This window comes from Suillus paluster, assembly GCF_016628075.1.
Source record: "Suillus paluster strain FC165 chromosome Unknown EDB91scaffold_45, whole genome shotgun sequence".
Classification (NCBI taxonomy): Eukaryota; Fungi; Basidiomycota; class Agaricomycetes; order Boletales; family Suillaceae; genus Suillus; species Suillus paluster.
In genome coordinates this window covers 132,515-158,206 of record NW_024537605.1, presented here as the reverse complement: position 1 = coordinate 158,206, position 25,692 = coordinate 132,515, and the positions used below count along the sequence as shown (strand labels likewise).

Here is a 25,692-nt window from a genome sequence, read left to right as displayed (position 1 = left end):
ATGATAAGTGAGACCTGCCTGCAGATCAGATGGTAACAGTCCAAGGGAAATATTAGAAGTTGCCTGGAATATGTGGATGTCTTATAGTGTTAATTATTTCACCAAACTGAATCCCCCGCCAACAGCACACTTTGCGTCCAATCATCCTCGCTGAATTCATCGTCGTCTGGAAAGGATACATCGATATGACGATAGGGTGCTTGCGCGGACGTCGTCACCGGGGATCTTGGAAGTCCACCAGGTAATACTGGCGTCAGGAGGGCCATCGAATCACGAGGCTCAATAGCCACATTCTTGGTAGCTCCGTGCCCAACAGTAGTAGCAAGGTCCGATTGCTCTTCCTCCTCAATGCCTAGTGCGAGTGAGATGGAAGATGAGTCGATTTTCGTGTTCAGCACGGGAGGGAAGCTGAATCTGCTGGTAGACTGAGCTGTCATCATGGATACTGGCGACTCTGATGTGGACGAATTCCGTGAATATGTCGGAGCGAAGTTGGCGGGTGAAGACATGGGTGAAGCAGAGCGTTTAGAAAAGAGTAAATGGAGAGATGGCTTTTTCATTCTTTTTGCGCGGGAAGCAAGAGAATTGGAGCGGGGAATATCGGCCTGTTGAACTAAAGGGAATGTCATAGAAGGCGTTGACTTGCGATGCATAACTGTGTGCTGTGCGAGGTCTCCACCGGTGGAAGGAAACGGTAGGGAGAGGGATGCCGGATCGGTGATGATTAGGGTGTGTGGCGAGGTCGAGGTTTGAGGGTTACTAAAATCATCCAAGAATGGAAGATACTTGGTAGACCGCATGGGAGAGTTCGACGAGATAGAAGGGCTGGACAGAGAGTCAGTTGAGGATGAGAGTGACGGCGGGGAGTAAGGGTTTAGCAGCTTGACCTTGACAGAAGGCGGGGTTATTGGATGTTCGCGCTGCGAGGACTGGGACACCGAAGAACTATCATCTGTGGGTGCGAAAGATGATGCGTCAGATGTCGACCCCGCAGCATCCAGGCTTGGCCTCGTCGCTATTGAGGATTGCGACGAGTCAACAGGCGTATTCGCTGGGGCGGTGAGTGGCTCCATCACGTCATCAGTAGGAACCTCTGGAAGTGCCCGGTAGGATCGGGAGTCGTCGTGTGTTGGGCTTATCCTATCATCTTGCTTGTCGAGCTGTTCTTCTTCCACCACGTCGTGGAGGGATGGGACGCTCTCCCGCGAAGGGCGGACAGGCGGGCTGGTATCAACAGGAGGCTGAACACCATCCCAGATACCTTTGCTTTCACATAGCGCCTGCAACAAAGACGGATTCATACTCAAGCTTGGACACAAAACAAGCAGCAGATTGTTTAAGGGCATCTTTGTGTCTTGACTGCGTTGAGATGTCGCATTGATAAGCTCGGTGACCGTGAGTAGAAGATCACGGTTTTCCTGGGGCAGGAGGGCGATCAGCGAGGAGAGTGCCTTGCGAAGCGGCTCTGATGGTGGATGTAATCCTGAGAAGTTCGGCATAGCCAGAGTAGATAACGAAGGAGGCTTGCGCAACCCGGGGTGGATGCTCCGTGGACTTGGGAAAGGTTCCGGCGAATTGTTCGTAAGACGCTCCGATGTCATTGCCGCCTCGAAGGAAGTTGACAGCGCATTCGTTAGAATTGGTTCAGGAACTAATGTGCATGTTAGGAGCACGACAAGAACGATTCAATCAGCTACGCACGTTCGCGGAGGTATGCCTTGAAGATTGATGCCACGGCATGAGGGTCGAGATCACCAGGATTGCATTGAGCAATATCAAAGTCGGCACCTGCGAACACGATAGTAACGACTCCAATTGCATAGAAGCGGGTCACTAACCGGTATCAAATTCTGACCGTAACTTGGCTACATGAGACGACCTCCCATTGACGCTACGAGAAAAACGAATGAGACGGATATTCTCTGATAAAAAAAGAGATCGTACCGGAACAACCCAAGCTCTTGTATGCCCCAGGTAAGGATGTGCTGTGCACACCTGACAACTAATGCAGGTAAACGGCGACTCTCCAGCGCAGCTGAAGGAACACTTGAAGCACTGTTCGCCGTGCTGTCTGCATCGTGTGTGGCGCTGTTGTCGAATTCCTTGGCACGCAATGCGGCGCGAACCGAGTCAATTGCCGTGTCCCTGACGCACGTCTTCATGTCTCGTCCAAAGACGAGTCCACCAGCGACGCCGGCACCCCTAGGACTCAGGCGGACCGGGCCACGCAGACGCTTTCCAAGAATAGGGCCAGAAGACATGAGACCTTCATGATCAGAAGATGAGCTAGCCGAACTGATACTCCAACTCCCAGAAGACGGTTGAGGTGCGTGTCCATATTTCTTGATAGGTGGCTCATCCGTGCCGGAACTCGCCCGTGAGAGCGGCGAGGAGCGACTGCTGGGTGTCCAGCCTTGATGTGATGGATAGCTCGAACCAGGGGAGGAAGCCTTGCCCCAAACGCGACCCATCTTCTCAACGGCACGCCTAGCAAGGCCAGCGGCAGGGGCAAGACCAGTTATGCTAATGGCTGTCTGTCGAAATGATGGTGGCGAAGGTGATCCTGGCGAGGCTAGTGGAATGCGCCGCTGCGGCGCAGGAATGTCCGGTAAATTACGCTCTGAATGCGAAGGAGAAGACGGGCGACTGTCCAAGTAACTATCATTCGTGCGCGACGGCACGGGTGATGGCCTTCTGGAATGCAGGGATGAGAATCCAACAGGTGTCACTGATCTTCCCTTATCCTCTGACATGGATCTGGGAACAACAGGGGTGGCATCTATACTCATGGACACGGTCGCTGCTGTGCAATCCGGAGCCGACGCCATCAATGTCAAGGGGGGGCCGAGATTGAGGGACTGTGAACGCCTGTCACGGCCCACTTTGATGGATGACGCAGGAGACCCTCGACGGAAAGGTGACGTAGAGCGCAACGGAGTGTGGAATCCCTTCTCTGCAATCCTCTCACCGTCCTCTTCTTCAGGCATAAAGTTGTCATGAAACGCACTCAAGCGCTTGCTGACCGGGACGATGGTGTGATTCGACTGCAGTGATTCTGCCATTGAAACTGGACGAGGGCATCTGGTTCCAAAACCAGGCTTGATTGTGTGATGGCTCAACGTGGAATCGCTCTTTCTCCGGATCTCCTTCAGTTCCGACTTCTCGAGATCTCTTCTTTCATTCTCCTTGGAGGATGGGCCGGATTCTGCAACATCATCCGTTCTACGCATGTAATCCAAAGCTGGAACAATAGGACTTGTGGTCGTCATTACTGAGACTCGCTTGTCGACGTTTGTGTCCACGGGTGCAAGGTGTGACGGGGGATGTGGCGCAGCAATCTTCGGTGGAGGCGGTGGCGGCGCAAGGCTCAGCGCAGGTGAGATGGGGGATGAACCTGTGTGTTTCTTGCTGAACATATGCGAAGCGAGGGAGAGAGTTAGCTGCTTGGCTCCATACGGGCGGGGTGGCGCACTACGCGGGGTCCCAGGGAAGAATTCGTCGCTGGTCTGGGGCTCCCTCACTCTGCTGCCGCTATTCTGCGATGAGCCAGAAGAGGCATTAACAGTGTCCGACTTTTTCCGTCGTCCACCAAAGGCACGCGCGAAGCGAAATCCTGTTGACAGACTAGCGCTCGCCGAAGGAACAGACGGTGATGACGGTGGTGAAAATGCCGTAGAAACCTGTGGGCGGCTGTTTACCTGACCCATTGAAGGTGTAGAGGTAAACGAGCAAGGTGTTAGGCTTGAAACAGGACCACCTGAATGACTCTTGAACGTGGGGGAGCAAGACGTAGGGAGCTGATCGGAGGATACGATATTGAACTGGCTAGAGGAAGGCCCTGCAGGAAGCAGCGTGGAAGAGGCAGCCGATGAAGACAACGAGGACGAAAGTGATGCCACAGACATGGAGAACGTTTGCTTGATCTGGGCAACGTGGTGATCCTGGGAGCGAGGATGATTTTCAAGCATGATGATGGTAGGCGACTAGACAGATCCGGACAAACACACGATATGGACGCGGGGATAGCCTTTAATAGATAATTACGGTTCTGAAACGCGAAAAGATGATGAAAGTCAGTTCAGACATGTCAAGTGGAGATGGAGGCGTAAGGCACGACGAAGATAGCAATGCGGTGAGTGCGAGGCTGGAAGCACAAGAAGAGAATCAAAAAAGACAATGATAGCATAGCACGTACCGTGCGTCAAGCAGCATCAAAAAGAACAGATAGGATCAACTGTGATCCAAGGTTCAACGTTTGAACAAAGTTGTTTAAACGTTTCGCTGGGAATAGTTAATAGATGCTGTTGTCTAGATATTACTCCAGACGGGGTCAGCCAGGACCGTGTACTAGATCACTGTTAGTATCAGCGTTGGACTGCCCTAGATGATGGTGGTCAAGAAACAAAGACACGGAATACCGCAGCGCCCGTCGTCGTCGTGTGTGATTACCTTGAAGCGACCCGTAATAATTCAAATTAGACTCTAAATTTGCTCAACACCGCCACACATGTCTTTCTTTGCTTACCGGCGGTACAAAGGTCAGTGTTCTACATAAAATCATCCTAAGTATGTATCGTTTATCGTCCAAGGTGACCGAATTCCTATACATCAGTATACAGCCTACCATACATCACATATACTATGCCGAGAAAGAGAATATAAAATAATATAATGCGTGATCTATGTGCGTCTAGATCTAGTGTCGAATCAAACCGATAACAGGCACCTAAAGATAGATTTCAGGGCGTGACCAACATCTCCTTCACCAGCTCATAGGTGAAGAATGACGTGGCAATACTGGGTGCGACTTTGACTGTGCTCGACGTTTCAGTCTATGATTGTCAAATTGACAACGATTCCAACTCACGCAGATTTGGCCACAGTCCACGATATAATCCTCGGACCCCTTCCGTGCGAACGATAGAGCCTAATGCATCAAACGCACCATTGTAGTGATATCCCAATCCGCCATGGGCCATTCCAGTAACTTGCATCTTCCGTCTCAGCACATCAAATGGGTATGTTAGAGTTTGTGATATGGATCCTGCGCTAACGGATTAGAAGTCCCGCCGGAAACAGTATACTGCGGACGTACCAGCTAGCGCTCCGCAAGCTAACTTCCTCACAATGCTATTTTTCCCGGGAGGGGTGATGACACCACGTAACGCCTCGTAAGTGGCGAAGTTGATGCCTACGTATGGTGCGACTCCAACAGCGGTGGTAACCAGGCCCCGGTAAAGACCGGGAACGCCACCTTCTTCTCGCATTACTTTCAGCATCATTCCGACCATGGTCAGCTCAGATCTTTTTGACAGTGTTCGGTTCAATGCGCTGGAAGAAGTGTGATATGCAGACGATAATGCCCGCTTTGCCCCAGATTCCGGTATAACCGACGAGGTCGGCAGCGCTTGTTCTGTCTGCAAAGGTATACTAGCTGTTGCTATCGACAACCTTGACCGTACAAGGTCGAGTGGATATGTCGCGCCTGCAGGGACGTATAAGACAATGATAGGGCAAAAAAGGCAAGCGCTGCGCACAAACAGATGTGATCCCTGCAAGGGCACCGCTCGCCAGCCGTTTTGGGGTATCGAGTTCCTTTGCCCCGTAGGCCGTAAACCACTGAGAAAAAATTAATGACAGGATCAAGAAGGGTCAGGATCGACGATAAACGACCCGTACCTTCTTCAATTGTTCGTACGTTGTGAACTGCACAGCACTGTAAGGCACTATGCGGAGGCAGTTGATTCCATTTCCTCTCATGAAGCCTTTAAACCCTTCCTCATTCCACATCCTGACAAGGCTTCGCCAGACCCCTTTGTACTGGCCATCTGACGTTTGCGGTTGCACTTGTCTGTTAGCGAAAAATGTATGTTAGATCAAGCTGTGCTCGGCGAAAGGGACGCAACGATGATCCGAACAAACGGAGATTGAATGACACCGTGCAGGGACTCACTGGATGATTTTGAGCCTTTCTAAGGGACTAACGACTGTGCGCGAAGCAGCGCCAGCAGCTCCACCTGCGACAAAGTACGATGCTAGCTCTGGCACCAAGAAAGTTCGCTTTTGTGCGTTCACAGCTGCCATGCCGTTGGTGATGGGTTTCGGCTGGGTTTCGGAAGATTGTGACGACTGAGTGGATGTCATGAAAGTTGCCGCAAAAAGTGCATGAAAAGAGTGATTAAGGGTTGTATAGGATAGGGACGTGAAAGCGAGCGGGAGGATCAAAGCACGGGGCTCAGCCTGTGGTGCTATATGGACAAGTAGTTCGTACTACTGAATGGAAGTCAAATGGAAGTTGCCAAACGTTCGTTCTTGATCGGTTTAGCAAAACTAGTATGCACGTGATTCGAATCTACGGCGTACCGCCCGAACAGCTTTTGGAAACAAAAACAACTCGTGGCATTATACAGAGTAACAAATATCAATGATGGCATCTATACATACAAGACTATCCAATTCTGGCTTTCTTTCTGGAAGAACCTCCTTGACCTCCGGAGAAGCTTCCACTAACGCTCCCGAAACTAGCAGTACTGCCTGGTTTGGATTGTTGGGAAAGAGTTACCTGTGACTGTTGCGATAGATGTTGCCCTTGAGCCTGGACATGCGCTGGAGGCAATTGCGACTGTGTTTGCGCCTGTGTGGGTGCGGGCATGCCCATCATGGATGGCGCCTCATCTTGCGTGATTCGCCGTTGGGGCGGCAGGTGGTGGGCGAGAACGCAATGAAACACGCTGCAGTCATGGTAATGATTATTGTGAAATACAACGAGGAGAATGCATGAAAACATGCATATGACGTACTTTCTTGTCGGCCGAGGATCTTCTTGGAACCATTTATGTCCTAGCGCTTCTTTGGCCGTTAGGCGCTTGTCCGGATCATACGCGAAGAGCTGGCGTATGAGCTCATAGCCTTGCTGCGAACGAATACGCGATTGGCACCATTCAGCGAGGCGATTTGGGTACCTGTAATAACTCGTGTCCAAGACCATCCCGGATATCATCCAAGGAAAAAATTCACGTGTCAAGGCGCTTCATATTCTGATACTCTGGCATGTCCTTGAGGCCTGACCAATCCTTCTCTGAAAGAAATGAGGAACGTGCTGGTGAATATGTTCATGTCATCCTTACCATTTGGTGTTCCAAGAACCTCGAAGATCTTGAGTAGCTGATCGCGCTGGAAAGGGACGTTTTTCTTAGAATCTAATTTGGCCTCTTCGCCCTTGAATATCGGCCGGAGACTCGCCAACTCAGCGAAGACACATCCGACAGCCCAGCAATCTACTGCTTTGTTGTAATGTTTCGCACCCAATAGGAGTTCAGGAGCTCGGTACCAAATGGTGACGACGACTTTGTCACCGGCAAACAGTGGTTGGAGTGGTTGGTATATTAATCGTGCAAGCCCCAAATCTCCTATTTTCACCACACCAGATGCAGTGATGAGGATATTGGCAGGCTTAAGGTCCCTGTGAAGAATATGTGCAGAGTGAAGGTATACCAAGCCATTTAGAAGCTGATAAATGAGGGACTTGAGAACTTGTGATGTGATCTGTATTCGAAGGGTTTGCGAATAGTGATGTATTACTTGCTGCGCCGAAGCAATGAAGCATGGTCAAATGAATAATCGGACAAACAGGACCTACAAGAAAATCATGTTCAGCATATTCAAAAACCATGTAGATCGACTTGTCTTCTAGAATAACTTCCTTGAGGGCAACAATATTCTCATGAGAGATCTCTCGATTCAGCTGGATGAAACCGAAACTTGAAACTCGTCTGATGTAGAACAGAACAGACAAGCTTACTGCAATCTCTCGAATGGCGCTCTGACTGATACCAGTATACGTGACAACATCCCCTTCTTTGTCCGGTTTGAACTTCTTGATGGCATGGATCTGCCCCTCTGGCTCCACGCTCTGCGCTTTGTACACGCGACCGTATGTTCCAGAAGATATGAAGCCAAGGATGGTGTACTTGGACGTGACGGCTTGGTGTAGGCGGTCGCGCTTGGCGCGATAGAAGCGCATCGGGTCAGATTGGAGGAGCGTGTGCGACCAGTCTTCATGCATTGTGAATTACTTAGAATTGTGTTTGATGGTCGTATACCAACAAAGTACATCCGATATCATTGGCGGAATCCGGATCCCATCTTCGTCGTCATACCCAACGTTGAAGACCTATCCCTCGTCATCGCTCATGTCGAACTCGAACCTAACCATTCAAGGATTACGTGGCATAGACGTAGACGCCGCCGCCGCCGAGTTCTGGCTTCGCAACAGCTCTGAGGTCCGTCAGGCAGCCGTCATTAATCGTCCCGACGACCCCATTAGCATACCAAACGAGTCTTGCAGCGACACCTCTATCGTTCCATCTGCCTACCGTCCTCCCGTACTCGCAAGCGAACGCGCCCTTCTTTGGACCACCCCTCACGGTCTCAGTTTTCAGCATGCACTAGAACAGCATTATCCCGAGTCCCATATAATCAAATTATTCTTTGTCATGGCACAGTCTCTCGATGAAAGCACCAACAATGACTATGGCGTGGGTCTGCTACGTTTCACCCAATTCTGTGATCGCCTCTCCATACCAGAACAAGACCGTATGCCCGCTTCCGAGGTCCTTCTTTCCATCTTCATTGCAGACGCTGCCGGTTCAATCTCCAAGTAGCACCGCGGAAAATTGGCTTGCCGGCCTTCGCTTCTGGCACGTCATTAATGGTGCTCAGTGGCATGGTGAACGCTCCGAATGCCTTCGTCAAGTTCAACGCGGTCTCCACCGTCTCGCTCCCCCGGATTCGGACCCCAAGCACCGTCCACCAATCACCCTCGAAGCGCTCATTCAGTTACACCAAGGCCTTGACCTCTCCAGTACTTTCGATGTTTCAGTCCTGGCCATCGCTTCTCTTGCCTTCTGGTGCGGTTGTCGGTATGTTTTCATCAGTCTCTTTTTCACCCCCTTCAAACTTACAATACTACTAGTCTTGAGGAATTAGTCATTCCCGCTCCTGATTCCTTTGATATAACTAAGCACGTCACCCGCTCCGTCTTACCCATTGCTGCTCATGACTCTGACAATGTGCAACACTCGACCTTCCATATACCATGGACTAAAACCACCGGCACTAACGGCGTCGACATCAACATCACTGCCCGAAACCATCCCACCTGTCCTCATGCAGCCCTCTTTCGTCATATCAAGGCCAATCCTAACATCCCATCTCATGCCCCCCTCTTCTCCTTTGAAACATACAACAGCACCTGGACTCCCATGACCGAACCATGGTTCCTGGACCGCTGCAACCAGATCTGGGTCGCCTCTGGCCATCCCCACATGCCCGGGCACAAATCGGCGGGACCGTGGGGCTTCTCTTAGAAGGTGTTCTCTCAGGCATGGTCGCCACTTAGGGCCTATGGCAATATCCCCCTTTCTTAGTCCATTATCTATCGCTTCTGCCTTCTCGTCTGCATTTCTCTCGTTCACTTACATCGCTCCCATTCGCTTCCATTGCTCTCGTTCGCTTATATTGCCCTCGTCCTCTTACATTCAGTCATGCAAGACTTTCAACGTCATCATAATATGCTTCACACTGCCGCATCACGCACTTCCCATAATCGCATTTCACACAAGAACCGGTTTCCATTATCACCGTTGTATATCAGTAGCACACCGCAGAATTTCACCATGCATTTGACTCAAACTAACTTCTCGTGTTGTGTGGGGTCGGATGGAGTCGATAAGGCGGAATGTCCGGATCGACGGTGTCGTATTCCATCCTATCAATAATGTGTGGTCGTCCTGAACATAATACTTACACGCATACGATATTCAGTATACATAGTGTGTTATACAAAGCGACACCCCAGGCATCTTGAATGTGAAATATTTAAGATCCCAGACATTACACGCATAAAATCCGGTACGAAAATAAATTGTGTAGGTGCTATTCGTGAATAGACACAAATCAATTGTGCGACTACTATGTAACGGCATTTCTTGATATTGGGGATACGTCTGACATAGTCAGCATGAAGGCAGGCAGTATAATGGTCATTTATCAATAAACATGAATAGGACACAGGACTTGGGCAAATCACCGGGTGGTTTGTATGTAATCAGGAGGGGGGGTGTCCCCAATACTCGCAGAAGCGCTTTATGCAGCTGCGCGATGCTGCACCTGCCGAGGCTTTCGAGATGCCCACGAGTCATCAGTCGCCGGCTGCTGAAGTGTATATGGTTGAATACCTGGAACTACCGGTAGACGGCGGCGTGGATTTCAAGCTAGAAGAAGAGTCGAATAAAGTTGATCATCAAAGCAACAAAAAATGTTACCTCATCGACCGGGGAATGTGAAGTTGGCGGGCTTAGTATGACTTCCTCTACAGCAGGCATGCTAGAGCTAGGGACGTGACGCCCATTGCCACCATGCGGCTCATAATTATAGTCTGGCCGTTGGTAAGACCGCAATGAAGCGTCATGTCTGATAAGATTGGCGTTACTTCTTGTCTCCACCGAGGAAGAAGCACCCGTATCGGCGTCTCTCGGGGATTTGGAAGTGTATCAATCCAGTAAAAGTTTTGTGACACTGCCTGGGCTAATTTTCACTGTCGATAAAAGAAGAAGGCAGCTGCCAATGCAGAGAGAGCCACAACAGCAGCCACGGCGATACCAGCAATAGCCCCTGAGATTAAACCTCTGTGTAGCATATAAGTTATCAGAGGTCGTCGAAAGTAATTTATCTCACGTGGAAGTCACAGATGCTGCATACAGGCAGAGGTTGACCGATTTGTACGGAAGGATTTAGTGGACGTACGCACACTGAAGATATTGAACTTCCCAATGAACTGGAATCGAGATTGGAGTAAAAATTAGCACCATGATGTGCGAGATCAGCATGCTCACTATGACAATGATGTAAGCAATGCGTAGTCTATGTTGAGTTCTTGTGCGAGTCCATTTGCTGCAGCAAGATTGGTAAGGGTCACCTGATGTTGACCAGGACCAAGGTTGTCTGCATGATAGAGCACAACTTCATAGAACATCTTGTATAAACTGGCATTGTACTGGATGGCTTGTCCAAAGTCGAGAGAAAAGTCTATACTCTGTTTCTCTCGACTTTGGACAGGTCATCCAGTACAATGCCAGATTAAGTTAGTGATGTTCCTATCCGGCTTGGCTCGAAAGCCGCCTTTGGCCTGGCTTTAGACGGCTCAGGCTTGCAAAAAAGTCCAGGCCGGGCCAAAGCCGCCAGTGACGGCCCGAGTACTGTAAATGTAAATTGCAGGTATGGGTTGAGATATGAACTTGAAGCACTCACCCATTGGACGGAACGCGTTAACACGAGGCAAAGGCTGCTGCACTTAGTAGTAGTATACACTGTTAGACTAGTGTAGGCAATCCAAAACGCAAAATGAACGGCGGCAAGCACAGACAAGTGCAGACAAGTAGACAAAACAAAAACTCACTTGCCGAGAGCCATAAACGAACGATGTTTGTGAATGGTAAGGATACACGAAGGCAGACGGGGACAAACACAAACATCGACAACAAAGTGCCCATAAATGCGAACGAGCGCCAATGCACGCAAACAAGCACGAACCAGTCCGAACGAATGCAGACGAGTAGCAGCACCGACGCGCGACAATGGGTGCGGGTGATGTTAGCTTGACATGCCTACAAGATGTCAACACCCGGGCACTGTGAACTTCAATACAGCCGCGAAACGCAAAGAAAATGCTATGGAAAATGCTGGTAAGCAAGGAAGTGCACTATTGGGACTATACGTACTCACCTGCGAGGTCAGTTTGGAAGAAGAAGAGGTTGCCACGCACCGTCGCCCGCCATTCCTTGGCGGCGAGGGTGCCCATTAGATACTGATCAGCTTGTCTTGAGCTGGTCTTTCGAGTTAGTCGTCCAAAATTCTCCATTCCCTTCGAAGGAGAAAACATACGAGTCCGACATGTATTCCATCAACAAAAGAGCCCGAAGCATGCAAGGCCTTGTGAAGCTTACATGAGCATGTGAACTGTGATTTAGCTTTTAAGACATATGCAACTTGTACACAAGGTCTTACATTGCGACATATATATGAATATATGCTTCGGGCAGCATATACGGTTCAGGCTCTTTTGTTGATGTCAAACTTACGCAACTGCTGAGATTGTGCTGAGAAGTTAGAACTGAGAAGGTTCGGAAGTAACAGGGGACTGGCTGGGACTGGTCACTCGCGCGCGCAGTGAGGATGAACAGTCGATATCTTTGTTATACTTATACTTAGCAAGGTACCAAATTACCTGCGAAAGCCACTCATGATGATGATGAGATTTTGTGTGGAACTACTGCAACAATACCTGCAGGGCCTATAATCCCTGGTTTAGTTACACCAAGACCTTGACCCACTCATGAATAACGTCAGAATCTACCAAACGACATTATAATACTCGTATAGGACTTCCAGACATCACATGCACACAATACGACACGAAAATAAGCTGCGCTGGTAGCGTTCGTAAATAGGGAAAGTCGTGCAACTACTGGTTAACGCATCCGATAGTCCCGAATCTCGAGTACGAAGATTATGACAGACGCAGCCAGCGACAATAAGTGAAATGTATTGACGAACAACATAAAGGACTTGTGTAGATCATCGGGTAGCTTGCATGTAGTCGGGAGGGGGCGGGATATCCCCAATGGTTGCAGAAGTACTCTGCGCAGATGCGCGACGCTGCACCGCCGAAGTTTTCGAGATTCCCAATGAGTCATTGGGCACTGGCCGCTGAAATATATTTTGTTGAGTACCTGGAGCTTCAGGTAGAGGACGACGTGAACTTCCGGGCTATAATAAGAGTTTGAATAAGGCTGTTCATCAAGGTGGAGACAAAAAATCTTACCATATCGACTGGGGACTGTATTGACGAGCCCATAACTTCGTCTACAGTGGGCATACTAGAGCTAGGAATATGTCGTCCACTTCCACTACGCGGCGAAACCTGATGATCACTGTCTGGCTGTTGGTAAGACAGCCATGAAGTGCCTTGGGACGAAGTGTCATGTCTGACAAGGCTTGTCTCCTACCGAGGAAGAAGCACCCGTGTTGGCATTTTCTGGGGAATTTTGAGCTGTATTAAACCGGCTCGAGTCCTGTGACACTGCCTGGGCCGATTTCCACCGCCGATAAAAGAAGAAGGCAGCTGCCAATGCAGAGAGAGTCACAGTCGCTGCCACGGCGATACCAGCAATAGCCCCTGAGCTTAAGCTTCTGCGGAGCGGATAAATTATCGAGGTCGTCGAAAGTAATTTATCTCACGTTGAAGCCACATAGACGCTGCATACATGCAGTGGTTAACCGATTTGCATGGGAGAATTTAGTTGACGTACGCACGTCGGAGATGAAGATCCTGACGTTGAACCGCTTCCTGACGAACTGGAAGAATTGGAGCTTAAGTCGAAATTAGCATCACAACGTATGTGAATGTGCGAAATCAGCACAAAAACATAGCATGCTCACCTTGATGATGATGATGTAAGCAATGCGTAGTCTATGTTGAGTGTCTGTTCATTTGCTTCAGGAAGGTTGGTGAGGGTCACCTGATGCTGACCAGGACCGAGGTTGTCTGCATGATAAAGCACAACTTCATAGAAAGTGTCATATGCGGTGGCGTTGTACTGGGTGGCTTGTCCAGAGTCGAGAGAAACGGAATATAGACCATTGCCAGGGCCTACAGTGCCTAAGATGCTCACAGATTCGGCTTGAGAAGATGTTGCATGTGAGCTGGGAATTCTAACGTTCTTCTGTGCTGCACGACTTGCCCTGCGGGACAAATCAACCATCAGCATAAATATGGATAAGTTTTGGCTCTCAGTGCTCACTGTAAATGTTAAGGTTACAGTGGCATCAACAATGCTCGTGGAGCTAAACGACGTTATTGAAAACCCCCGTGACAGCTCGGGAGAGAGACCCACTGCCCAGTCCCGTTATTGAACAGGTTTAAAATAGCATTAGTTGGGTTCGTATTCCACGCTGCCCCCTGGTACTGGAATCTAGTGTCTGTGTCGTCGACCGTCTCTGTCATTAACTGGGTTCCACTAAATTCGGTCTGCCAGGCCACCTTAACGACAACAGTGAGCCGTTGGTTTGGTCAAGGGTTAGACACACTCCACCATATCGATATCGAACCAGGAGCCCGCGGCAGGGCCGGTGTTCGTAAGAGATACTGTATGCAGGCCTTGTGTCAAGCCACTCTGGGTGAAGAGCACTTGTTGGAATTCATCGGGAGTGGCAGAGCCATTGTATTCCGAATTTGCATTGTCAAACGTCACGGTGTAATTACCATGATTCGATCTTTTAGCACCGTAGATCCAGACGGCCGTACCGTTAAAGGAGAATTTGGCGACACTCCCCACCACGTTCGACCTCTGAAATGTCCCGCGGAAGTATCTGGTAATTGTTGTTATTCATCATTCGCAAGGTAAGTCAATGGCGACGACAGACTTGTCTGCTGAACCGTCATCTGCAGCGACCCCCGGATTGAACCCAGAGTCATATTGTATCAGAGGAGATTTATCGTCGATGAGGATTGTCAAAAATGACATCTTAGGCGAGCGCAAGGGAAAGAAAGAGGTCCAAGCTCGTCCATTAACGAGTGATCCACTCGCCGCGGCCTGTTATTTTTTTTCGCTATCTTCGGATAACGAAATCATTGAATCCTCAAAGATTTAGTAACGGTGCAACCGTACCGTAGCCATATGCACAGCGTTACGGGTCCTTTCTGGGGAGAAAATATCAGATTTAGGAGGGTTTAGGGCAAGTTTAAGGTACAGGATTATGCGGATATGGTAGGATGTCCTGATATCGCGAATATATCGCCCGTCATATTTGTTAGGTGACCAAAGACTGCTACTGTCCTGGTCAATAATCAACGCTCTAGTTCCTATGCAGGTATGTACATAGTAGTGATTCATCAATCAGAGCAATGTATAAGTGCGCAAATAGGTCGCTGCGGACGGCTGTGTTGGCGCAAAACCCTCAGATTAAAATTCGACTGTTCAGGAAAAATGCTTGGATGATCGATCCGTGCACTGTCTCGCTGACTCTCGCACAATTTGTCGTATGTACGACATCTTCGCTTTATGTTAGATCTAACTTCCGGCCGACTGCCAACATTCTAAAAATGTTATTGGGCTTCTCCAAGATGTCAGAAAACACTCACTTGTACATGAGGCCTTGAGGGCCGCTCGCGGTACTTACAGTAAAAGAACGAGGAATATTTGTGTGGACTATATATGACTATAAGTATGTGTGACTACTGTGGGAATGCCGTTGTCCCAGGATGCAACAACACTCTTGGAGCCACAATTGAACTCAAACAGCCGTCCAATTGAAAGAAAGAAGCAGATTGGGCGCGACATTGCAATAGTTGAATATGATCCGATGGTACTGTGTAGGGTATATCTCCAGATGCCCATGCTGTATCGTACTTGATTTTGGCTCAATCAAGATTAAGTTAGTACCCCGGTAGTCGATAAAGAAAATCAAATGAAAAAAGTAGTGCATACGCATTAAGATTGATGACACGAGTTCAGATATCACAGACATCGTTCGCCGGTCGGTTTCAAGCGTTGTATTTTCGGGTCGATTGATACAATGCGAATATCTGAATTAAATCGGGATCGATATCGCGACGCTCTCAAACAAAAATAGGCAAGCACTGGGGATAATGTCATTTCATGTGAAGCCAAGGTGTACATACATCAAAAATATATGCCATAGCAATGCATGCAACTGTGGTCAGAGTGTCAAGACGTTCTTCTACGAGACCTTCAGCACCTTTGTGTTCACAGAAACTACTCTCAAGAAGGAGGAGCTCCGCGCCCCTCGTGATAGCCTAAGACTGTATCTCAGTATCTCAGAAATTGTTGTAGGCCGCATTATGGATTACTCACCTCCCCTGTCTCCACCTCTGTCTCCTCTGTCCCCCCTGTCCCCACCTCTGTCCCCTCTGTCTCCGCCTCTGTGTCCACGCCCACGTCCCCTACCACGTCCACGATTTTCGTCGCTCCGCCATTCGCCATCAGACCGTCCACCCCGGTCGCTCCGGTAGCCTGCAAGCAATGATGTGAGCGAATACCGTGAACAAAATGATCGTGACAGACCACCGCGCTCGCCGCCTCGGTTACCACCACGGAAGCCGCCTCGCTCTCCGCGATAGCCACCTCGTTCACCCCGGAAGCCACCGCCACGTCCGCCACGACCCTCACCACGGTAACCTCGTCCACGTCCGCGACCTCGTGATTGCGTGAAGCCATCATCAGACTGTATGGCAGCGGCAGCTTCCACGCCATTCACAGGTGCAGGTGTGGATACGTCGGCAGTTTCAACAACAGGGGTTGCTGACCCTGAAGGAGCGAAACTTGCTTGTAGGTTTGCGATCGATGGCAGACCACCTTCCTCATCTGCCTCAGCCCAATCAATGGGCTGTGTAGGTGCACCCTGTGGGGACCAATTGGTCAATATGATCCAAAGTACACTGCATCTTTGAGGAATTTCTAACTTACATCCCCCTCTGCGGCTGAAGGTGTAGATTCTGCGTGCTCGAGAACACCGTTGTGTGTCAGTTCAATCTCGGATTTCTCAACCCACTCAGCAGTATTCTCAAAGTCAGTGGTCTCAAGCTCGCTCGCTTGCATGAAACGGAAGCTACCGGCACCACTCAAACTGCCACTGGCAGCGGGAATGCCAGCAAGAGGCTGAGACTCAGTTTGCGAGTTACTTGCAGGCTCAGAAGAAACTTCTGTTGCTGCATCTGGCTCCGCCGGTAAAGGTGTCGGTTCACGTGGAGGGTTCAGGAAGGACTGCACAATATCTAGCAGCCTTGCATCTATCAGACTGTCAGTGTGATACTGGGTTGTTGCGTCAGAGGGATGTTCTTACACGAAACTCCATCGAAGGCGCCTTCTCCAGAAAGCAGACCGGACACTGCTGCTTGCTTGAATTCGGACTCCTCGCTGATGAGGGTTGAGCAAAGAGAAAATATTGCTTCCCCTTCAGCATCATTGAAATCAAGAACGACCGGAAGAGGTTGGCGATTTGAAAGACATGTATGCAAATGGATTAGAGACAGTATAGCAGAGGCTTTACTGACTGACGATGCCTGGAAGAACTCAGCTACGAAACCTTCAATTACAACCAATTTCCTACCTCGGCAGCAGCAACAGCGTCGGCGATTCTGGCAGCCTCGGTAGCTCCAGTATCTGCACGTCTGGCTGCTAGTTCGCGTGCAAGATCTGCTTCGTGGGACTGGTACAAAATAACATTTGATTATTTTTATCGATAGGTAAACGATGATCTTATTCGAACCTCGATCAATTTTTTCACGTCTTCAAGCTCTTTCTGAACGGCCTCCAAAGAAGGAAGTGTCTTCAGAGTTCGCTTTTGGTCATCATTCAGTTTTTCGTAATCCGTTGATGCATAACTCGTTACGCGGGACTGGAAGACATACGTTAGCTACGTTGGTGCGGAATCCGGAATGTATATATATTCACGTACTATTTTCTTGTTCAAAGCTTTCAACCGTTTCTGGAGAAGTTCTACAACCGGACTAGATCTGGTGGTCAAATCGTCAAAAGTTGGTGCCTCCGACGGCGCAACAACTTCTGGAGCGACAGTGCCCTCCTTCACATCCGCTTCTTCTGGTGCTCTGTCAACAAGAGTAGCAGAAGTAGCCTCGGGAAGAATGACGGAGCCCTCAGCAGGCGAGTCTGCAGTTTTTGGCTTGTTGGATCGGCGTTTTTTCTTCTGAGTTTTCGCCAACGACACGGCAGGAGAGGCACCGGGAACTATACGAACATTTGGAGCATCGACCATATTGAAAAGAAAATAAGAAAAGACGAGTTGGGACAAGAGCAAAGACAAGCAACTGCGTGCTAAAGAAGAGTAAGTAAAATGCTTGAGGGCAAACCGAAAATTAAGATTCCCACGGTTGATGTCAGTTATACGGCAATAACGCTGTTATGTACGGGTTGCAGCATCCTGTGACCTCCGCCTACTTTATCTTCTTCATCTCCATGAATTCGGCAGACTTTAGCACCAACAGGCACTCTGCCAACGTGCACACGGCCGTCAAACATACGGATCTTTACTTCAACGACGGAAATATCGTTATACTCGCCGGCACGTCCTATTTCTTGGTTCATCGAGGTCTTGTCTCGCGGCATTCCGAGGTTCTAGATCAGCTCATGCGCTCCATGGACAACGCTCCAGCATTCGAAGGCTGCCCAGTTCTCATCTTACCAGACCAATCTATAGACATAGAACACTTCTTGAAAGCGTTATATGATGGAATGTTAGAACATGTGTTTTCTTCTCTCCACTCTAGCTAACGTACAGCAGATCTTTTGTAACATATGATTCACAGGGTTTTCCAACGGTCTCAGGCCTTCTCCGCATGTTGACCAAGTACAAGGTGCACCATCTCCGGAAGGATATCTTACGTGCGCTCTCCGCCTCCTGGCCTACTACCCTTACCCAATGGGACGCGCGTGAGGCTTCTGTGACCGAAAAAGATGGTACATATACACCACGCGAATCTCTGCCTCACCCTATGTTAGCCGAGTTGACTAATTGCCTTGCTGAATTTTGACCACTCGTTGAATCAGAGAAATCATCAAACTTGCTCGTGAAATCGATTACCCGCCACTTGTCCCATCCGCGATGTACGACCTATCTCGTTCCACTCCAAGTCAGGCCGCGGTCGGTATCGTGTCACCACTCACCGGAAAACAAGTCACATTAGAATACGCCGACCTTCTAAGCGTTCTGAAAGGTCGCGAACAGGCTTCTCGTTTCTTCTCAACGTTCATCGTCAACCATCTCGAAGGAAGGCATGTCTCTCGATTGTGTCAATATCGCAAGGATAGCCACCCCGTCAACAAGACCTGTCAGATCGCGTTCGAGGCCATCACATTCGAACTTCTGCAAGACATCAACGGCATCATCAGCAACCGCACCTCCGATCCACTGTACGCGATGTCTGAAGCAGAACAAATGCAGCTCCGTGACGACCCGTTGGGCAGCGAAGTTTCTCCCATGAAAACGTGCGAAACCTGCCGGGGTGACTTCGGGGCGGAAGTCGATGCAGCAAAGGAAGAGTTCTGGAAAAAGTTGCCCAAGTGGTTCGATATAGATGTTTCACCCTGGGGTTGATTATCGTCAATTCTTGTATTCCGTTTCTTGTTTTGTACTTACTGTGGGTTGCAACGTTGAAGTTGAATGAATCGACTTGATTTAGTGAGCACGTGATCGACGCGTCAATAACAAATTACCCACGACTTGCCCTCTCACGTCAGTACTATCAAATGGCTTTGATCCTCGATCTGGACATGGATCTACATCATTCAACCATAGATGAGGCTCACGAAGACGTTTACCCTGGTGCACGACATGTATCTGAGGGTGATAGCGATTGTGAATCCGATGGACCAGATGATGGATGGCCGGATGTGCAAGACACAGAGTCAGACTCGGAAGAATTGGTCAAAGATGACGAAGAGGACTCTTTGCGGTATGTTAAATGGGATGTTTTGACCATTTACTGACAGGCCCGATAAGCTTTGAGGCAATACAGAAAATTGAACGGCTAGCATTGACGTTCCTTGAACAGCTTGCTGGTTCGCCACGAAATGCACGAAGTGATAAAGCATCTAGCAGTACTTCTCGAGCAGCTATCGATTCAAGACCAAAATATTCGAAAATTGAGCTTCAGTTAGCCGACCGTCAGAAAACATCCTCCGAATGGTAATGTCTTGACCGTCGGTCAGAATACTTATACTACTGCGACCCCCTTATATGCTAGTTCTTTCAGCACCAGAGTTATCCGATACCCTCTCAAACGCAAAGGAGCGAGCCTGAAGCCATTCGGTGTGTCTTGTGGTCATTTCTTGATGTCTTCGTTTCTATTCAACGACCGTTCGAACAAAGCACAGATTTTACGCGTCATGGATTTCGCTCACCAAGCCCTGGTCGATAACGTGCCACTAACAAAGCGGTATCTATCTTTCGTGAAGGGCCCGAGAAGAAGCTGACAATGTTCCTAGAGACATGTACTACAAGGACGTTCCCCTCTTCAAAGCTCAGGGGACTGTTGATCGAGTGCGTTCTTTGAGTACAGAATGTCACCGTCACCTACTCATACGAGCCAGCTGGTCGATGATCTTGCCGTGACATTGGGCCTAGAACGGGCCGACCTTAAAATTGTAACTTCGCTTTCACCTTGTCATTAGACGTACTTGAACGTGGTTGCAGCGTGCTGCATCAAAGGGGCTTATATGCGGCACTGGGCTGACAATGCACCTTCTCGAAGGCGAAACAATTACTATCAACGACTTAGAGGTAAATACATTTTCCAGATACAGGCCCATTTTTAATGCTATTGTCAGGGAACTTTAATACCTACCGCTGAAACCATAGAGCGATTCGAGCTGAAAGGTGATATTTCATGGATTCTCGTGGTCGAGAAAGAGGTATTGCCTCGAGGGCGTCCCTTGCAGGATGTATTGATCTGGCCCTCATGTTAGGCCGTCTTCCAAACGCTGTGCCGTTTTCAGTTTGCAAGTCATCGGTCACTCCCTGGTCCCGGGCTCATAATTACTGTGATTAAGTGGTGCGACACTAACTGCATTGCTGCTCACATGCTTCCTCTAGGGCAAGGGATATCCTGACGTGGCTACTCGACAACTTGTGAAGACCTTGTCAGACAACCTCCCGGAGCAGTTAGTGGAATCCGCAGCGTTTCCAAGCACTCATCATCATACTCAATAGCATCCCAATCATTGCGCTTGTCGATGGCGATGCGTATGGACTCGACATTCTATCCGTATACAAGTACGGCAGCCGCAATCTACGACACGAGAACAAAAAACTCGCAGCAAAACGAATCGAATGGCTTGGCATCTGGGCATCTGAAATTGCAGAGTAGACACTCATAACTTTCTACCCTCGTCCGTACTGAAGCGGCTCACTCATAGCCTTGAAGTCGATTTGGACGCACTGATCCCGATCACGCCACACGATCAGAAGAAGGCAAGATGGGCTTTATTGCCCGCCATGAGTCTTAAGTTTTTTTAATTTGTTCTCTGCAGGCGCTCGCCGTACTCAGCCGTTCCACTGATGTGTTACCTACCAAATGGAGGCAGGTGTACTTCTCATACAGCAACTTAATCACTAAATGTCCCCACAGGAAAGAGCTCACGCGGATGCTTCACACACGAAGAAAGGCCGAAATAGAGATCCTGTCGAGCTCCTCAAGTCAAAGGTCTAATTCTCTTATACACTACTTGGCACATAAAATCTGTCACTTTATCGAGATGTCTGCTTGACGGTTATGCGAATAAACATAAATAATAATTGTGGAAAATGTACCGAAACAACGTACCTATACGATGTAGGTGACCGATGATCATTACCACCAGGGGATCGGTTCGAAACTTGTTATAGAGAGAGAGAAACAGGTAAAGTTGGGGATTTTAGGAGTCAGGGAATTTTAAGCGATACAAATAGTCCAAAGCGCTGAGTGATCGCAGTATAGTCCGTGATGCATATGTACTCAAGAAGAATATTCTGGCGGAGGTTCCTGCAGTTCTTCCTGAGTTTCAAGACGTTTCCTGTGCTCGAGCTCGAGCTGCTTCTGATGGCGAGCCAAATCCGTGTGAAGCGCAGAGCGCCGGCGTCCAGGCTGGGAACTGCTGGAGCTAGCTACCGGCGCAGCAATGGTGCCCGTCATTGCAGTACTCGTGAGAACTGAAGCATTATAAGCATTTGAATGTGGTGGGGAAGCGGCCGTCGTCATCATGTTGGATGCATACGAAGCAGAGCCGGTGGGTGCTGAGAACGTGTCGTGGGGATTTGGGAGAGGAGGCACATCTTGCGTAGTTACTGGCCGAGTGTCTGTTGCATGCGACAATGTACTGTAGTGGTCCAAAGTAGACGCAGGGTGAGAATTTCGGCTGAAATCGTCGCTTAACAAGGGAGCGATGCTTGACCTGGCTGAATGGCGGGTTGAGCGCGAGATATTGGATGGATTCCGGCGATTAGGATTAACCCGCAGCGGAGGTGGAAGTTCTCTCTCTGGAGACGTAACAGGATTGGGGGGACGATATTGACTAACTTCCGCCGACAGATGGGCAGGCCCCTCACTTGCCTTCGCCCGAGCCCTACGAGATCGTCTCTTCAGGTAGCAAAACAGCATCGCGGATAATATCAAGAAAAACACTAGAACTCAGTCAATATTTCGGAGGGAAATGCTCGGACAACATCAGCTCACTTATCCCAAATGCCAGACCAGTTCGCGCTGCAGTGCTTAGGCCCTGACTAGAAGTTGAAGTCAGAGTCGAACCATATTGGTTATTCTGGGTTGAGCTCGAGGAACTGGTGCCAGTGGTCCTTGCATAACCTGAGCTTGAGCTGGTGAGCGTCACTGTATTGGCAGTTATAGAAATTGAACTGGACTGGGTAATAGAGGGGGAACTGGATTGAGTAGTGGAGGCGGAACTGGATTGAGTAGTGGAGGTGGAACTGGAGTGAGTAGAGGTGGAACTGGAGTGAGTAGTAGAAGTGGAACTGGAGTGAGTAGTAGAAATGTCGGTCGTAGTCGATGTCGATGTCGATGTCGTGGCGCTGGATGACCCGTTTCCATTCCCGTTGTCACCGCGTGCGAGCATAACTCTAACGTGAATTTGAGAAGATGATCCATTGATATTATCACACGAACTCACTCTGGCGTGCTGGCTGCCACCTCGAAAGAATGCAAAGCGAGAACAAAGGTCAAGGCCGGAAGCGAGTGAGGCATACTTGCGGCCTCAGGATCTGTGACGCTATGCTAAGTGCAAATGGCGGGGAGCATCAAACGCGGTGAAAGGAAACGATCTATTGAAAAGGCGTGCATATGAAGATCTTCCACGAGTTCCCAAGTTAGCACGGGCGCCGAGGACGAAGGTCAACATTAATGCGAGGCGTTAGTCATTTAGTCAGCGGAAGACTCCCACCACTTATTTTCCCCCGTCCATGATACATGATGCTCTGTTCTGGGCATCCGATGCATTGGGTGGTCGCCAGGTTCATGATTGCAAGCGAGCAGTACTCATTTCTCGAGAGCTGTGAAGTACGGATGAGAAGACTTCAAGAATAGCTGAGCTGTGCGTTACAGGTTACCACGCCAGACCACATTAGACACTGGCCCAGAAGTGCATACGATAGATTAACCCTAGAGTGGCCAAATGTCTGAAGTGCAGACTTTCTGTCCAGTGGAAGCACGTGGGAGGTAGTAGTACCTCACCCCAGAGCGATCCTGCTGGCCTGCGAAGCTCTGCCTGCAGTCGCCCTGGTGCGGTGTCCCAGACAATAGAATCTGGAATAAACTTGGTGCCCAGGACAGTCACGCGGCCGGCCTGCAGTCCCCAATTAAAAGGGCCTGGGGAAATAGCGTCACAGCATATGCTGCATCGATTGTGCATCGGACACAGCTGCCGCACAAACATGATCACGTGGTACATCGTCTCCCTCGGCGATCGCTGGATGATACCGTGGCGTGCAATCAGCCTTTGACGAGGGTGGGCAACACGCGCTCAAAGGAGCCGGACAGCGGTGAGACGCGCACTTCTAGACGTTATCAATGGGCCGGGGGGTGATCAAAAACCTCGTCAGCAGCAGCCGTAGCTGGGGGGTGACCGAGTTAAGGAACGCCGTACGCGGCGTTCAAGTTCTTACATGCTTGGGAAATCGACTATGTGGGGATTCGATTTTGAGCTGAGAGAACTCGCCCAAGTAAGATTGCGATTGCTTGGGAAAAGAAGGATAGACCAAGGGATACCAAGCTTAAACAGAATACGACAGATCAGCAAGGTAAAACAACAGGAGAATGTGCCTTAAGTAACAACGAGTACCTAGGAACGAGGTTGAGGCCTCGATCGAGTATTTATCAGAGCATTTGAAGAAATAGTCCAAAATACGGAAGAGCTGGAATACAATATAGTCCGTGATGTACACTCAAGAAGAATATTGTGGTGGAGGGTCCTGCGGTTCTTGAACATCAAGACTCCGCTTCTCGTGGTCAAGTTCGAGTTGCTTCTGGTGCAGAGTCAAATCCTTCGTGAAGCGCAGAAAGTCGGCGCTGAGGCTGGGAGCTACCGATCACCGGGGCAGCGGAAGTGCTCGTTGCAGCACTCGCGGGAACCGAAGCACCGTAGGGTATCGATTGTGTTGGAGAAGAGACTGTGGATGCATGCGACGCAGAGCGGGTGGGTGCTGAGAATGCCTCATACGGACTCGTGAGAGTAGCGCCATAGAGCATTGTATGTGTTGGGGAAGAGGCCGTGGATATATAGGACGCAGAGCGGGTGGATGCTGAGAATGGATCGTAGGGATTTGGGAGAGTAGGCGCATCTTGCGTAGTCATTGGCTGAGTATATGTTGCCTGTGACAATGCGCTGTAGCGGTTCCAAGCAGATACAGGGCGTGAATCGAGACGCGGATCGTCGCTCAACAAGGGAAAGGCGCTTGAGACGGCCGAAAGGGGCGGAGAGTGCGAGGCGTCAGGTGAATTCGGATACGCAGTATCCGGCCGAGGTGGTGGAGGAAGTTCTCTTTCTCGAGATGTAACGGAATCAGGGGGACGGTATTGACTGACTTCTGACGACAGAACGGCAGGTCCGTGATTGACGTTCTCCCGAGCCCTACGAGATCGTCTCCTCAAGTAACAAACCAGCATCGCACAAAATATTAAGGAAAACACTGGAATTGGGTCAACATTTTGGAGGAAAAGGTTCGAACAATGTCAGCTCACTTATTCCAAATGCTAGACCGGTGCGCGCTGCAGTGCTAAGTCCTTGACTGGCAGTTGAAGTCGAGCCATCGTTGTTCTGGGCTGAACGTGAGGAACTGAAGCTCGTGCTGCTTGTATAACTTGAGTCAAAGCTAGTGAGCGTGCCTGTAGTGGTAGTTGTAGAGCTGGAGCTGGACTGAGTCGTACTTGTAGAGCTAGAGCTGGTAGTTGTTGTAGAGCTGGAGCTAGATGTTGTAGAGCTGGAGCTGGATGTGGAAGAGCTGGAGCTGGATGTGGTGGAGCTAGAACTGGAGCTGGAGCTGGAGGTGGTGGAGGTGGTGCTGGTGGTGCTGGAGGTGGTGGTGCTAGAGGTGGTGCTAGATGAACTACCGCCATTCCCGTCATCGCGGGCGAGGATAAATCTAATGCAAATTTGAGACGATAATGCATTGATATCATCACACGACTCACACTGATTCCCGCAGGTACACATTGTTGGCTGCAACCACGAGGGACTGCGAAGCGAGAACAAAGGCCACAGCCGGAAGTGAGTGGGACATTCTTACGACCTGATTTTCTGGGATACTTTGCCAGGTGCAAAAGGCGGGGAGCACCGAACGTGGTGTTTAAAGGAAAAAAGCGTACCCATGGGTGCCAAGTACTGCGGTCAGATTCATCCGACATGCTGTAAGTAAATTAGCAGAAGAACTTCTGCAAACCTATCTCCACTCAAATGCCACCCTGTCCGGCATGACCACATATTCGAGGTATATCGCCAGCAGAGTGGACAGTGGTCGAATCAGAAGAATCGAAGTATAGCTGCGGCTGCCGCGGTGAAGAATCATGTAGTAAGTCTAAAATTAGAATACGCGTAAATTAGTCACGTG

At 49.5% G+C, this 25,692-nt stretch overlaps 11 protein-coding genes across 11 annotated transcripts; 3 read left to right on the top strand and 8 right to left on the bottom strand.

Moving 5' to 3' along the window:
• Window positions 1-98: 98 nt before the first annotated feature.
• On the bottom strand, window positions 99-3,905 carry EDB91DRAFT_1056416 (uncharacterized protein; the record flags this gene model as incomplete). Its single annotated transcript, XM_041314004.1, has 4 exons — window positions 99-1,651; window positions 1,702-1,788; window positions 1,839-1,891; window positions 1,945-3,905. The coding sequence occupies 4 exons, from the start codon at window positions 3,903-3,905 to the stop codon at window positions 99-101; spliced, it is 3,654 nt and encodes a 1,217-aa protein (XP_041175034.1).
• A 591-nt stretch (window positions 3,906-4,496) lies between these two features.
• On the bottom strand, window positions 4,497-6,394 carry EDB91DRAFT_1145225 (mitochondrial carrier domain-containing protein). Its single transcript, XM_041319181.1, has 6 exons — window positions 5,954-6,394; window positions 5,680-5,851; window positions 5,538-5,619; window positions 5,096-5,485; window positions 4,868-5,044; window positions 4,497-4,813 (listed from the first exon to the last, which is right to left on the bottom strand). Exons 1-6 carry the CDS (start codon window positions 6,142-6,144, stop codon window positions 4,740-4,742), a joined length of 1,086 nt encoding a protein of 361 aa, XP_041175033.1. The 5' UTR covers window positions 6,145-6,394; the 3' UTR covers window positions 4,497-4,739.
• On the bottom strand, window positions 6,376-8,121 carry EDB91DRAFT_1145217 (kinase-like protein). Its single transcript, XM_041319180.1, has 6 exons — window positions 7,802-8,121; window positions 7,640-7,744; window positions 7,128-7,584; window positions 7,018-7,078; window positions 6,801-6,962; window positions 6,376-6,731 (listed from the first exon to the last, which is right to left on the bottom strand). Exons 1-6 carry the CDS (start codon window positions 8,063-8,065, stop codon window positions 6,449-6,451), a joined length of 1,332 nt encoding a protein of 443 aa, XP_041175032.1. The 5' UTR covers window positions 8,066-8,121; the 3' UTR covers window positions 6,376-6,448.
• Window positions 8,122-9,705, top strand: EDB91DRAFT_1145215 (uncharacterized protein). The gene is made up of 3 exons (XM_041319179.1): window positions 8,122-8,612; window positions 8,638-8,921; window positions 8,975-9,705. Exons 1-3 carry the CDS (start codon window positions 8,193-8,195, stop codon window positions 9,366-9,368), a joined length of 1,098 nt encoding a protein of 365 aa, XP_041175031.1. The 5' UTR covers window positions 8,122-8,192; the 3' UTR covers window positions 9,369-9,705.
• Window positions 9,706-10,599: 894 nt separating this feature from the next.
• EDB91DRAFT_1145212 (uncharacterized protein) lies at window positions 10,600-11,148 on the bottom strand. Its single transcript, XM_041319178.1, has 3 exons — window positions 10,898-11,148; window positions 10,862-10,863; window positions 10,600-10,837 (listed from the first exon to the last, which is right to left on the bottom strand). The coding sequence occupies exons 1-3, from the start codon at window positions 11,033-11,035 to the stop codon at window positions 10,729-10,731; spliced, it is 249 nt and encodes an 82-aa protein (XP_041175030.1). The 5' UTR covers window positions 11,036-11,148; the 3' UTR covers window positions 10,600-10,728.
• Window positions 11,149-13,040: 1,892 nt separating this feature from the next.
• On the bottom strand, window positions 13,041-14,585 carry EDB91DRAFT_1056403 (uncharacterized protein; the record flags this gene model as incomplete). The annotated part of the gene is made up of 7 exons (XM_041314002.1): window positions 13,041-13,251; window positions 13,375-13,431; window positions 13,501-13,728; window positions 13,813-13,905; window positions 13,956-14,101; window positions 14,154-14,430; window positions 14,485-14,585. The coding sequence occupies 7 exons, from the start codon at window positions 14,583-14,585 to the stop codon at window positions 13,041-13,043; spliced, it is 1,113 nt and encodes a 370-aa protein (XP_041175029.1).
• Window positions 14,586-15,606: 1,021 nt separating this feature from the next.
• Window positions 15,607-17,950, bottom strand: EDB91DRAFT_1145196 (uncharacterized protein). The gene is made up of 8 exons (XM_041319177.1): window positions 17,539-17,950; window positions 17,350-17,478; window positions 17,191-17,289; window positions 16,924-17,143; window positions 16,548-16,870; window positions 16,146-16,482; window positions 15,936-16,094; window positions 15,607-15,877 (listed from the first exon to the last, which is right to left on the bottom strand). Exons 1-8 carry the CDS (start codon window positions 17,854-17,856, stop codon window positions 15,843-15,845), a joined length of 1,620 nt encoding a protein of 539 aa, XP_041175028.1. The 5' UTR covers window positions 17,857-17,950; the 3' UTR covers window positions 15,607-15,842.
• Window positions 17,951-18,014: 64 nt separating this feature from the next.
• EDB91DRAFT_1145192 (uncharacterized protein) lies at window positions 18,015-19,249 on the top strand. Its single transcript, XM_041319176.1, has 3 exons — window positions 18,015-18,334; window positions 18,382-18,594; window positions 18,648-19,249. The coding sequence occupies exons 1-3, from the start codon at window positions 18,057-18,059 to the stop codon at window positions 19,192-19,194; spliced, it is 1,038 nt and encodes a 345-aa protein (XP_041175027.1). The 5' UTR covers window positions 18,015-18,056; the 3' UTR covers window positions 19,195-19,249.
• A 736-nt stretch (window positions 19,250-19,985) lies between these two features.
• Window positions 19,986-21,365, top strand: EDB91DRAFT_1056520 (Spo11/DNA topoisomerase VI subunit A; the record flags this gene model as incomplete). Its single annotated transcript, XM_041314014.1, has 10 exons — window positions 19,986-20,035; window positions 20,085-20,139; window positions 20,190-20,243; window positions 20,293-20,379; window positions 20,427-20,510; window positions 20,565-20,639; window positions 20,692-20,759; window positions 20,809-20,961; window positions 21,015-21,104; window positions 21,200-21,365. 10 exons carry the CDS (start codon window positions 19,986-19,988, stop codon window positions 21,363-21,365), a joined length of 882 nt encoding a protein of 293 aa, XP_041175026.1.
• Window positions 21,366-21,515: 150 nt separating this feature from the next.
• On the bottom strand, window positions 21,516-23,022 carry EDB91DRAFT_568257 (uncharacterized protein). The gene is made up of 3 exons (XM_041327733.1): window positions 22,761-23,022; window positions 22,310-22,710; window positions 21,516-22,257 (listed from the first exon to the last, which is right to left on the bottom strand). The coding sequence occupies exons 1-3, from the start codon at window positions 22,832-22,834 to the stop codon at window positions 21,593-21,595; spliced, it is 1,140 nt and encodes a 379-aa protein (XP_041175025.1). The 5' UTR covers window positions 22,835-23,022; the 3' UTR covers window positions 21,516-21,592.
• A 741-nt stretch (window positions 23,023-23,763) lies between these two features.
• Window positions 23,764-25,630, bottom strand: EDB91DRAFT_1145181 (uncharacterized protein). Its single transcript, XM_041319175.1, has 4 exons — window positions 25,277-25,630; window positions 24,827-25,227; window positions 24,179-24,774; window positions 23,764-24,129 (listed from the first exon to the last, which is right to left on the bottom strand). The coding sequence occupies exons 1-4, from the start codon at window positions 25,363-25,365 to the stop codon at window positions 24,031-24,033; spliced, it is 1,185 nt and encodes a 394-aa protein (XP_041175024.1). The 5' UTR covers window positions 25,366-25,630; the 3' UTR covers window positions 23,764-24,030.
• Between the last annotated feature and the right edge of the window lie 62 nt (window positions 25,631-25,692).